Source organism: Larimichthys crocea, chromosome X (genome assembly GCF_000972845.2).
Source record: "Larimichthys crocea isolate SSNF chromosome X, L_crocea_2.0, whole genome shotgun sequence".
NCBI lineage: Eukaryota > Metazoa > Chordata > Actinopteri > Sciaenidae > Larimichthys > Larimichthys crocea.
In genome coordinates this window covers 23,422,026-23,434,740 of record NC_040020.1, presented here as the reverse complement: position 1 = coordinate 23,434,740, position 12,715 = coordinate 23,422,026, and the positions used below count along the sequence as shown (strand labels likewise).

Below are 12,715 nucleotides of genomic sequence, written 5' to 3'. Positions count from 1 at the left end.
GGAAGTTATTTGGAAATTACAGACCTCTTAAATAAAGCCTCACCAGAATAAATCTTATTAATCATATTTGTTAGGAAACCTTTAAGGTCAAACTGCAATTATCAGTCCCTTTTGCCGTCACAGTTGCATAGTTATTACAGTTGCACACTGCACAGCCAGAGCACCTCGGTGAACCTGTACTGACTCGATAGGTGTAATTAGTAGCAGAAATAACATGATATTCTTAGCTACAGTTGCCTGGCAACTGAGGGTGACAAGACTGAGCAAAGTGGCAGTCAATTAATACTTTCATAAGGACAAATTGGCACATATTAGTGCAGCGATTTCATTAGGCTGTCATGTCTACAGGAAGCTAACTTTTCTCAACTTTTCAGTTCTTCAGGAAAAAGCTCGGTGGCGTTTATTTAACAAAAGTCGCACCATGCGCTCATTTATTTTCATTTCTCACAATAAATACTGACACATTCAATCTTCTTATTGTTTCATGATACAGACAAAGCTAACTCTTACCACAGTGTTAGACCTGTACATTGTGCGCTTAAGCTTTATGAAAATACCATGTGGCACTGGACCCTGTAGTGCGTTTGAAATGTAAGAAAGCAGACACATACACACCTCTCTGCATAGAAACATTTAGACAAGAGGTTATCACAAGTCCTCTATGAGTCTTGATATGGCTTTGGAAGTTTCACTTCAGTAAAATTATTCCTTTGGTGTGCTTTACTCAGGACAAATCCTTCCAGGAAAGATAAGACTGGCAGTGTCTCTTCATTGTTTCACCATCAGCTGCTTAGTTACTGTTCAGTAAAGTTAAAGTCTAACGTTTCTCTAATTCCAATTATTTCTGTAGTATTTGTAACATTGGTTTAAGACAAGTCAATCAAAGTCCTGATTTTGTTTCTCCATCGATGTGCAGTGACCTCAGGTTCTCCTCACTTACAGAACAGGAAAATTGATCAATCCTTTATCTTCTCTACATTTCACCTGGAAGAAAAGATAATACTGTAGGAATGTAACATGGCTTCCAAGTTTGGTTCAGTTTGTTCTCAGGCAAGTTCATGCGAGTCTTCATTTGTTCAAGCCAATGCAGGAGCAGGAGGCCAGTTAATTAGCGTTCACACAACTGCTGGCATGCTTTGCAATGCAATATATCACACGTGAAACTCATCACAGCAACTGCCCGTTCAGGTGAGGTCCTCCATTTGTGAGCAACAGTTTATATATTAATGATCTGTTGTTTGTCTCTTTTCCTTCCATGGTGTATCCATTCAAGACTTCACAGGACAATGTAGGCCCAAATCCTCATGCATTGCCAATAGATCTGTACGTGCTTGTAGTTGAAAGCCACCCCAAACCATTTAACTTTTTTCTATCCCTTCTCTTTCCCACCCCTCCTACCCTCAATGTCCACTCCCAGCATTATCCTTGTGTATTCGTAGACGACGTAGGAGACGCTGACAGCGGGGATGACTTTCAGCAGATTGGGGGAAATCCCTCGATAAAGTCCAGCCACACCCTCCTGGGTCACGATGTTGTGAAGCAAGGCCAACATGGACGGTTTAGGGTCTCCCTTCACTGAAGCTGGAGGCAAAGAGAAAGATGAGCTCCACTAACAGATTCTGGTCTCTCACTACACGACTCTACAAAACTGAGGCCATATGGCGTTAATGGAAAGAAGTCATGTCTGCTGTTGATTGTCTCGCTTGTATAAGTTTAAGTTAAGAGATACCCTTGAAGTTTTTTTTCTAGCTCATTAACTATAAATGTGGGAAACAATCTGACATTTTCAACATAATAAAAGACAGAATACATTTAGAATAACATTACTGCCAGCCAAAGCATATCATGCGAAACACAAAACCCTTCATTCAAAGTCCACTTCAGAAGGCTTTCAACCACATCTCGCAAACTCTAACACATCTTCCTGAATAGATGGAGTCTGAGTAGAAAAAAAATAGCAATTGGACAATGAGGTAAAACTTTGTAAAAAAAATTTGTCCAACTCACACAAAATCAGATGTCATCACTTGACCATTTATGGTCTTTGGTCATGTGATGACCGCTGAGCAAACTCTATGCTATGAAGAAGACTTTGAGACGTGGTTGAAAGTCTAAATGAAAAACTTGTTGAAAAGTAAACCCTGAGTTTGATATTTTTTTCATTCTCTTTGGAGTCACGTGTCATTTGTGTTTGATTTGCTGGCAAAAGTGGTACACAAAAGTACATTCCTCATTAGCTAGTGAGTAAAATAAAGTCTGCATTAAGTTACATTATACACAATTTACATTAATTCTGCTAAATCATTAGTAATGTCCTGGTGTTAAGGTTTGCAAAATTAGCATGTTTCTTTGTACATACAGAAAGATGGTAGACAAATTAAAGAAAAAACCTGAATAAATAAAATTGGCGGAGAAACAAGAAATGTACACAAGGGGTCATTAGTACTCCCCATCTGTACAAGAAATGTCGTTTGTTCCTCCAGTCCTGTTCAAGGGACTTGACATGACAAAAAGCACTGAAATGTGACCTAAAACCTAATTATTTCTCCTGTAATTTGCCACCCATCTGTCTTTATATTAGTATGAGCACAGTTGTCCTGACCTTGTGCCTGCATTCGGGTGCGGATCAGTGCCAGTGGGTAACTCGCCAGCTGTCCACAAGTGCTGGAAACGGCACCGCAGCCGACCAGCACCATGACGCCTGGGTCAGCTAAACCTCTATTCCTGTTCAGCCAGCCAAATTTCAGTGTCTGTGGAGCAGAGCAAATGAGAAAAAGGTAAACACCAAGGAGATGCACTATGAAAACTGTGCACTTTCACATCTTTCTGACCTCATAGACAGCCAGATCGATGCCGGCGTAAGGGACAATACTCAGCATGTTGGGTAAATAGCCCTTGTAGAAGGCTGTGACACCCTCTCTCTGTATGATATGTTTGGCACAGTCTGCTATTCCTGAATATTGGCCTGTTTTTCTGAGTGTGAGACGGGTCTTCAGCACCTGTGAAAAGATATAAAGGGTACAACAAGGACGAACAGACAGAGAAAAGACATCAGTGTGTTTTCTTCTAGCTGTATGAGTGTTTTTATGTGTACCACATATTACTCTAATATTACCTCCATCGGGTAGATGGCTGTCTGAGCTGTACCTCCAGCCAAACAGCCGGCAATGAACCTCTCATAAACCCTCAGATTTCTATTTTCATCACTGCCACGCATCACATTCTTGATCTATGCAGAGTTACAGAGCAAATCAAAGAAAAAGGAGAACATAATTTGAGAGTAATCACAGAAAAATTACAAATGATAGTGCTGCTTCAAGACTAATTCGATATCAGTCTCTTCTGTACAAGATAGATATGACACTACAAACGTGTGTGTGTGTGTGTGTGTGTGCGTGTGCGTATAATATATATATATATATAAAACACCTTTTCATAAGCTGTGAACTTGATAGCAGTTTCTGGTGCAATTTTAAGAACATTGATTCCATTGCCTCGCCACAACGATTGCAGTCCTCCTTCGGTCACCATGTACTGAAAACCGCTCCGCACGTTCCCTTTAAAATCAGTCGAACCGTGAACCTGTCAGAGTCAGAGAGGAACACTTTGTGTGAAGCAGTAATGGTTGACTGATGGTTCATCTCAAAGGTCTCTGCCACAAATCAAAGATAAATTGAAAACTTTTAATCATAAGGAGCAACATGAAAAGGTTAATTTGGTTCTGACTGACCTGTCGGAAGACTTTGAGGCGGTCTAAAGGGGCAGTCCCAGTCCGAGATACAGACCCAGCCATAGCTCCAGCCATCAGCTGTCGCCACACATAGCCAGACTTTTTCTCCTCCTCGGAAAATTCATCTGGGACTGTCAGCTGCTCACCTATATCCAAAATCTACTGGACCAGTTGAAACATACATTTTGTTTGTTAAGACTTTAAGCAACTGATGCTTTAACCCAACCATGTCATTATTCAAATAAACACTGTGGTTTTCTTGTTCAAGTGTGTGTGACCTCACTATTGAACGCTTCCAGTAGCGTGCCACTTCCTCCATGTTACTGAGAGGGTTAAACAGGAAGTAGTCTCTCCACTCATCCCAGTCAATGGTCATGGTACCATCTTTGTCCATTCTGAGTGACAAACACAGAAACAAGTTCTGAAACAGTGAAAGGTACTAAGGTATCCACTGAGTAACAGTGGGTAGGTGTGAAAAAATATGCTCATGTGGCAATAGGGAATCCTTTAATGCCTTTGCAGCATAAGATGTGTGAGAGGGTGTTTCTTGGTTTACTACAGTCTAGCCTGACAGAGGAACTGACTGTGCAAAACTAAAGCTATTTTACACTATCACTAACATACAAAATGCAGCACCTTCTCCAAGTAAAGGACAAATATTGTGCTCTAAAAATGCAGTTTAACAATCTGGCTACTGGTGTGCACTTATGAACATTTGTATGCAACGAAGCAAACGGCATTATAAAAGACGAAGCATGTAGTTAAGCTGACACATTGTCTGGGTAATTAGCAAAGTAAGAAACAATCAGCATCAGTGTTTTAAACCACAGCCCGAGTGTAAATATACGAGGTATTGCAAACTCATTTTCAGTCTTGGAGGTTGTTAATATCCAAGACCGGTTTCTATATCCTGCAGATGTTCTTACATTAGAACATAATGTGGTGTGAGATCAGATATCAACATACTGTAAGCAGACCTTTGCAAAATCCTGGTGGCATCCTTAAAGCTAATGTTCACACCGATGGTACGTAGAGAGTGCTGGATCTCTGCTGCATCTATCTGACCTGCAAAGATACCCAGTCACACACAATAAGAGAGAGAGAGAGAGAGAGAAATAACTCTGTAGACTATGGAGAAAATGTTAACATTTTGAAGTAATTATTATGATTTCAGCTGTGTACTGTGGGCTGCTACCGTCATTGTTCCTGTCCAGGTTTTTAAACATGATTTTGAGCTGTTTTTCATGGGTCCGAAGATACTGCGTGAACTCTTCAAAGTCCAGTACTCCATCCTGGTTGGTGTCCCCGGCCTTCACCATCTGAAAACACAGACAGACAGGGCGGGCAATGAAAAACAAATGTCAGAGCATTTGACAGATATTATGGTCAGGTCAAAACAGTTACAATTATCCAGAAGGTATGTCTGTATTGTGCTGCTTTATCCTTCTTCTCTTACTGGTAGCAGGAAAAACACATTTTAGCCTACCCACACCAGTAATATTAGACATCATATCATGTTGTTCTATTATTGTAGAGGAAGTAGATGATTAATTTTGTACAACAGCACACGTTTGGCTAGTCTATTAGTGGAAACACAACAGAGGTGACCCAGACCACTACAAAACACCACAAGCTCAACATTCAAGGTATTTGTAGTCATTATATACTCCTCTACCTTGCCATCTGTTGGACAAATAATGTTACAGCATGTTGTGTAGCTGCTTTGTCATGACGATATACAATTTGTGTTTTACATTATCAGAATCTCATATATCATTTACATGAAAAGGATACATTTTCACCTGTGATTCAATCCCATTACTGAATCTTTTGAGAAAGTTTTGGAGGGCCCAGACTATAAAACCATATAAAATTAATGTGGAGTGACAAAGGGGACATGCAAATGGCTCCAGAAAGAATTCCTGACAAAACGAACAACGAAAAATGGTAGAGAAGACACTCTGGACAATGATCCATACGTGTAAAGAGATCAAGTGCAGGCTGGAGAGAAAGGTTATCATTCTCATCTTACAAAGTCCTGCTCCTTGTTCAAAAATAGACAGCACACTTGCTGTTTACATGTGCACATGTGCACACACACACACACACACACACACACACACACACACACACACACACACACACATATCTTATAACTTATTGTAACCTTAAACTTTAAAGTTTAAAGATGTACTTATGGGGAGTTGCATTTTGTCCCCATAAGGGAGGCGTCCCCACAATGTGACTGTGTAAACATGTTCCTAAAACATGAGTAATATATGTTCACAAACACACACACACACACACACACACACACACACAGACAGGGAGAGAGCAGCACGGGACTAAGTGACAGTGAGTCTTCTTCGTGACCCACACACTTTGCCAAAACAAATTGAGAGGAGCGAGGCAGACTGTGTGTATTCATAATAAAGTCATGCTGTCGATGTCCTTGGCTTCGGCTGTTGCACAAACAGCAACGACGGATCAGATCAAGGAGGTTCCACATCATGAAAAATGGGAAGGCTCTCACAGCTTTGACTGCATGTTTAATATGAAGGGGAGAGATCATCAGGAGACTCCTTGTTTAATATTAGAGAAGGAAATCCCTGTAAACACCTCTCTCACACACACACACACACACACACACTGTATGTACTTGTATAACAGGGTAAACCATTGGATTAATTTAAACAATGGTCCTTGCAAACGTGCCAGTTCTAGTTGAATTTTTCTTTTATTGATTGATTGATTCCCTGTGTCAGATGATCGGCTCTATCTCCCCTGACCGAGATTCTTTAATCTGACCTAAGAACACTGATGCTAGGAAGTTTTTTAAATGCCTTAACATAAACAACTGTATTTTTTTAATGTGATAATGTATATATAATATATATATGTAATACTCACACCCCACATACATGACGCTGCATGGTATCCCAGTAACAATAAACAGGTGTGTGTGATAAAGGTGTCCTGCTGTCTTACCCTCTCCAGGGAACCTTTGGAAAGCCCTCGTCCTGCCAACCCTGCCCGTAGTTCAGCAATGTCGATGTGTCCATCTTTGTTGAGGTCCAACTGATCAAACAGCTCAGCCCAGTGCTTCTCCCTCTCCAGGTCCGGACCAGGGGCTTTGCTGTCCTGGCAGCATGCCCGAGGGAACCAAACCCATTGGGATCCCATAACTGGGGCCAGTCAGAGTCAGCTGATGGGACACAGGGGCATCAATTCAAACACCGCCGCACATTGACACAGAACAGTCTCACATCTACCAAAGCTTTCATTCCATCATTCTTCTTCCTTTTCAAACCTGGTGTTTACATTACATCAATGCAACCTGACCACCAACAGTTTGGTTGAAGAGTTACGCTATGATTATGCTAGTAGCATGAATGTAGCTTCAAGCATAGATGAGGAGCGAGCAGGGCTGTACAGGGATTATAATTCATGTTATAATCCAATTAGTCATTAGGGATTAAACTGTTAGCCCAAACCACACCTCAGAACACACAAACTGTAAGCGTTTTGTAAAGATTTTCTTTCTGTTTATGTTTAATGCCAGTAACATTTTTCAGTTTTACATCACAGGTATGCTCCATGTGACCTGTAAACAGACTGTGATGTGTGTTCATTTGTATATGATTGGTAGAGCTCCCCTTTAGGAGAACATAATTCTACCACAAAATGATTGAATTTGTCCTCTAATCTTCCCTGGTTTGTTTGTTTAAAGGATAGTATTGTTTTTTTGTGTGACAGCACAACAATTATTCAAATAGATTCAAGGAAAAATGTCACTTTGTGTTGGACCACAACCACTGACAGTATAAAGAAGACCACAGCCAGTAGACTTATGCAACAACAGGTGACAGGGGGTCACATGTATCTTTGCTTTAAGGGGTCATAAGACAAGGTGGTTGGGAAACCATGTCAGAGATTTGACTGGATGCACAGTGTGTTCCTGTCATTTTGTCTATTGTCCAAACATAGGGCAGCAGCCCGTTGTAATTAAAGCTCGCTTCATTTTGCATTACAGAAACTGTTTTAAGATCATTGTTTCTGTGTCACCCTTCTTAATCTGTTTTGATCATTCAAACTAAATCTAATTTTATGTATTTTCTTTGACCCAAACGATCTTGACCCATAATGTTTGGTGAAATTATCGGTTATTACCGATAGATATATTAGTAATGCCAAAAACAATTCAAGCTCAAACACACATAGAAATTGGCGCAGGCTGATCCACAAACACTATTTATCTTGCACATGCATTCATAACTCGATCCTCACATTCTTATGGAGCTACGAGACCATTTTGTGACTCACTGTGTGCTTATTCCAAAACAGCCCATGGTTGTAGGATGCAGGACTAGGACCAGGACTCGAGAAGAACCAGTGGGGTCTTGGAGCTCAGTTTACTGGACCTGATCCAACAACAGCCAAGCAGGTCCTCCTCTGGATTCAGTAGGTCCAGGGAGGATCTGTGCTCACCACAACAACTGATCGCTCCGTCTTGTAGATTTCACAGCGACTCTTGTTGAAGAAGCAGGAAGCGACACGCTGGAGGAGCCGTCCACTCCCCGCCCCGCTGCTCAATCCTGCAGATGGCGAAGTGTCAGATCCGTGCATGTGGAGGATGGACTGACACTGCAGGAGCCATGCACACTGCACTTAAACAGCACACAGTCTGCTACTGACTATTGCTCGTCGCTTGTATGAGACACACTCTATGTTTTTGTTACACGTTGATTGTTATTGATCAATAGTGATAATGACAACAAATCGACGTTGTATCATCGACTGAGGTCATAAGTGGTGCAATGCAAAATTTTGAACCGAATACCGAACAAAAATATTTTTGTTATGATTATAGTTCACTTGCAACGAATCATTGCATTATTTAATTATGATACATCATTTGTATTTATATTAAATATTACAACTTGCACTTAATTGTCCATTGTAAAATGACCAATACATTACTTTGATTGTTACAGAGAAGCAAAGGCATATGAATTGGCATTAAAATGCTGCTTGTTTTAATAACTGTCATAATCCAGTAATGCAATATACGTAACCAACCAGCCGTAACATTATAACCACCCGCCTAATTTTGTGCAGATCCCCTCTCTTGCTGTTAAAATAGCCCTGGCCCATCGAAGCATGGACTCCACCAGACCTTTGAAAGTGTGATGCAGCATCTGTCACCAAGTTGTTGGAAGCACATCCTTTAAGTCCTCTAAGTTGCAAGGTGGGGCCTCCGTGGACTGGACTTGTTTGCCCAGCACATCCCACAGATTCTGGTTCGAATATAAGATATGGGTAATTTGGAGGCTAAGACAACACCTTTAACTCATTGTTGTGTTCCTCAAACCATTCTTGAACCAGTTTTTGCTTTGTCGCAGGGCGGATTGACTTGCTGAAAGAGGCCACTTTCATCAGGGAATACCATTTCCATGAAAGGGTGTACATGGTCTGCAATAATGCTTAGTTAGGTGGTACATGTCAATGTAACATCCACATGAATGGCAGAAGTTTCCCAGCAGAACATTGCAAAAAGCATCTCACTGCCTCTGCTGGCTTGCCTTCCTCCCATAATGCATCTTGATGCCATGTGTTCCCCAGGTAAGTGATGCACAGGCACCCAGCTATCCACATGATGTGAAAGAAAACATGACTCATCAGACCAGGCAACTTTCTTCCACTGCTCTGTGGTCCAGCCTGTTCGATTGGACCACGTGAGCCATCCTTTGCTTCCCAAGTGCATCAATGAGTCTAAGACCCTGTCACTTGTTCATTGCTTTTCCTTCCTTTGACAACTTCTGATAGGTACCCCCTACAAGAGCTACAGTTTTGGAGATGCCCTGACTTGTCATCTAGCCATCACAATATCTTGTCAAAGTCACTCAAAACCTTATTAGTTGTAATGTCACAACTAGGTTAACTTACCGGTGATACAGAGAAGCTTTACCACTTTTCATATGTAACAACATTTGCGATGATATATACTGTAGATACACACTGACTGAAGAATATAGTGTCATTATTGTTATTGCAGTAATTATTGAGCTTGGCAGGTGTTGTCTTACTTTGTCCATCAACATTCACGTCTCCATCCTGCAGTTTTCTGACACCAGAGAGTTGATGTCGCCTTCCCACCTGCTCCTCCCTCATCACTTTATTCTCTTGTGGGAAACACTGTAAAGGCCAATCCTTTTATGGCTGTTAATGATTCCTGACCAAACACAAAGATACTGGACGCCCCCTCACTTTAATTTTCCTATTATGCGTGTGCTGACTTGCTTTGTATTTGCTGTTGACAGGACTACATGGCCTGTAATCACGTACACCACCTCTCTCATTCAGCTGTTTTCACCTCTGTTCAGCTCTCTTCTCTACACCTGCTGGTCTGAGGGGAGCACACTGACAGATCAGATAGCAGATAGGTAGACTATATAAGAGTGGTACACTGTAGTTTTAGTAGACAGACTGAAAAATTCAGAGGAAATCATCTATGAATACAGCTCTCTGTTCATTTTCTCTTTGCAGGTTTTCTCAAACTACACACCTCAATGTGTAAGGGGCTCTCCTCCCTGCCCTCCTCATGCCTGGAGAAGTAAGTATGCAACCAAATCATTGTGTCTTCTATGTGAATATGTGACTCCCTGATTGCAAGGTTTGTATTATGAAGTGTTGCACATGTGTAATTGTTTTTCTCCGGTGTGTTTCAGGGCAAAAGAGATGCGGGTGAAGTTAAGCCACCTGGCTGAGACGCACCACAAGCAAAAGTAAAGCCATGTTTCCTATAAGTGGTAAATCTACTTATCTGCAGTGACGTTAAGTTGTTTCTGTTTCTGTCTGTCTTCTCAGGGTTCAGGATGCAAAAGCTTTTCAGGACCTGGAAACTCTGCTGAACACCAAGAGTAAGAAGGTTTTTTTTTTTAACAATGTTTCTAACAATGTTTAGGTTCAGTGTTTCAACAAGACATTTTGACATGTTACAGATAAATTAAGGGAAATAAAATGGATGATGCGTGAGTCAAACAAATTTAGCTGCTTCAGTTTTACAGTACTGATATTGTTCTTGTTGGCTCTCTACGCTTATTTTCCTGACAATTAAAGTGTCTACTTTAAAAAGGTCTACTGACTGTGTTTTGTCTTTTCCCATGTCCATGTAAAACAATAGACGGTGTGTTAAGCTTACACAGCAGATAGGTTTATATTTATATTTTGCAGTGTCTTGGACATGTCTCTTCATACAACACTAATCCTCAAGAACCATCTCATCTGCTACAAGGTGCAATAATGTATGCAATAACACTGACTGAATACAACATCTCAATAAAAATGTCATAAAAATAACAATACTTGCTTGTTCTGATACAAATGATGGCCAACTGAAAAGTCTTCTTCTTCTTTTCTTAATGGAAAATAAAAGATATTGTGAATATTAAGGCACTAATATGTAAATTCTAATAATACATTCTTCTTGCTACAAATAAAAAGTTGATTTCGTATTTCACTTGAACACATACTCACTCAGTTCAACTCACAGGTTTTGCTGCTACAGCCTTACTTGGTCTGGTATGACCAATCGCTTTGGTTAATAATGTTAGTAGGCTTGTGTTACACAACATTTTAGCATTATTACCATTAAATCTCAGCTGTGTGTACATTGGCTGCTGTTGCAAGTTGAAGTTGTTGAAGTTTTATCCTTGATTTGCCAGTATCCTTGAGGTAGAGGTGAGGTGTAAATGCAGTATCCCTTTAAGCAGTGGACGTCGTACTCTTTAAATGTGCATTTATAATTTTAAGATGATATTTCAGTAAATTTACCATGACAGAGAGCCAAGCAAGCATAAGGGGCTCTGATTTGAAGTTTGGGCTCAATGTGTAGCCTGAGTTGCTTGCAACTGTTTCTCACACTTTTTTTCCGTTTTGATTTGTCTCACCCATCTATCTTCCATTTCTTCTGTTTTCTCCTTCTCTTTTGTTCATCTCACTCTCAGGTGGTCTGCAGGTATTTCGTGAGTTCCTGCGTTCAGAGTTCAGTGAGGAGAACATCATGTTCTGGCTGGCCTGTGAGGACTACAGAGTTTCTCCTTCAAAGACCAAGGCCACCAACATCTACAACCAATTTATCAACCCTGACGCCCCGCAGGAGGTTGGTGGATAGAGGACCAGGACTCTATCTATATATAGGACTATAATTAAAGAGCTTCTTTTGACTGTGAACTGTTTACCTCTCAGGTCAACTTGGACGCTGAGACCCGGGAGGCTCTGTTGAGTGTGATGGACTCCGTGTGTGCCAACACATTCAACAACGCCCAGCAGAGGATCTACACTTTGATGGCCAAAGACTCCTTTCCCAGATTCCTGCGTTCTGCTCACTGCATGGACGCCATTAAGGCTTTCTAAACATACACTGTTTTATTATTACCACAGACCTGCTTTAGATATAAGTGCTGATGAATCTGTACTGCTTGACATGTTGATTGTATTTTAACAACTAGCTTGTTTTGTGATTGTATTTCATGTAATAGTGCTGTCTTTGTGCACTGTATGCATGTCAGCTAATGTAATGACACTGAGCGGAGACATAGTTAAAGTCTCACATATAAACCTCATTTATGAAGCTTAAATGTAGACGCAACAACAATGCACCTCTAAACTGTATAAGCTACAAGTGATTTAAATGATGACAAGTGATTTAAATAAAGACCTCATAAAAGAGAACTCAGTGTGTGGTACTTAATAACATCAGTATTTTTTACATAAGTTCTGTATATATTTTTTTTTTTATGGAAGCTTGCCAAACTTGTTCAGGTACAGGCTGGTGGAGAGTGTTAACATTAAAAAAGTTCAAATAGTGTTCAGCCTTATCACTGCCTGTCGCAGTGCTGGTCTGTCTCTGAGTGTCCTTGAGAAAATTCACTTCCTTAGATGATGTTGTTGTGTATTAAAGACAAACAACCCGGGGCACGCCTC

At 40.7% G+C, this 12,715-nt stretch overlaps 2 protein-coding genes across 3 annotated transcripts; one reads left to right on the top strand and one right to left on the bottom strand.

Moving 5' to 3' along the window:
* Positions 1-403: 403 nt before the first annotated feature.
* slc25a23a (solute carrier family 25 member 23a) lies at positions 404-8,414 on the bottom strand. Of its 2 annotated transcripts, XM_010742029.3 has the most exons (12): positions 8,054-8,414; positions 6,719-6,935; positions 4,926-5,049; positions 4,708-4,795; positions 4,014-4,125; positions 3,731-3,889; positions 3,430-3,582; positions 3,116-3,229; positions 2,832-2,999; positions 2,603-2,750; positions 1,399-1,581; positions 404-984 (listed from the first exon to the last, which is right to left on the bottom strand). In XM_010742029.3, exons 2-12 carry the CDS (start codon positions 6,911-6,913, stop codon positions 974-976), a joined length of 1,455 nt encoding a protein of 484 aa, XP_010740331.3. In that variant the 5' UTR covers positions 6,914-6,935; positions 8,054-8,414; the 3' UTR covers positions 404-973. The 2 variants fall into 2 exon arrangements, with proteins under 2 accessions (XP_010740331.3, XP_010740330.3); XM_010742028.3 differs by having other exon boundaries at positions 404-1,581.
* A 1,143-nt stretch (positions 8,415-9,557) lies between these two features.
* Positions 9,558-12,441, top strand: si:ch211-196h16.12 (regulator of G-protein signaling 5). The gene is made up of 5 exons (XM_010742030.3): positions 9,558-10,343; positions 10,459-10,515; positions 10,598-10,650; positions 11,737-11,891; positions 11,978-12,441. The coding sequence occupies exons 1-5, from the start codon at positions 10,300-10,302 to the stop codon at positions 12,143-12,145; spliced, it is 477 nt and encodes a 158-aa protein (XP_010740332.2). The 5' UTR covers positions 9,558-10,299; the 3' UTR covers positions 12,146-12,441.
* Positions 12,442-12,715: the final 274 nt, after the last annotated feature.

Coding starts and splice junctions, on each gene's coding strand:
- si:ch211-196h16.12 (XM_010742030.3), top strand. CDS start 10,300: ATGTGTAAGGGGCTCTCCTCCCTGCCCTCCTCATGCCTGGAGAA. Junction 10,344..10,458: donor CCCTCCTCATGCCTGGAGAA/GTAAGTATGCAA, acceptor GGTGTGTTTCAG/GGCAAAAGAGATGCGGGTGA. Junction 11,892..11,977: donor ACCCTGACGCCCCGCAGGAG/GTTGGTGGATAG, acceptor TTTACCTCTCAG/GTCAACTTGGACGCTGAGAC.
- slc25a23a (XM_010742028.3), bottom strand. CDS start 6,913: ATGGGATCCCAATGGGTTTGGTTCCCTCGGGCATGCTGCCAGGACAGC. Junction 4,796..4,925: donor CCTGGACAGGAACAATGACG/GTAGCAGCCCAC, acceptor GTATCTTTGCAG/GTCAGATAGATGCAGCAGAG. Junction 3,230..3,429: donor AGTTCACAGCTTATGAAAAG/GTGTTTTATATA, acceptor AACTCTGCATAG/ATCAAGAATGTGATGCGTGG.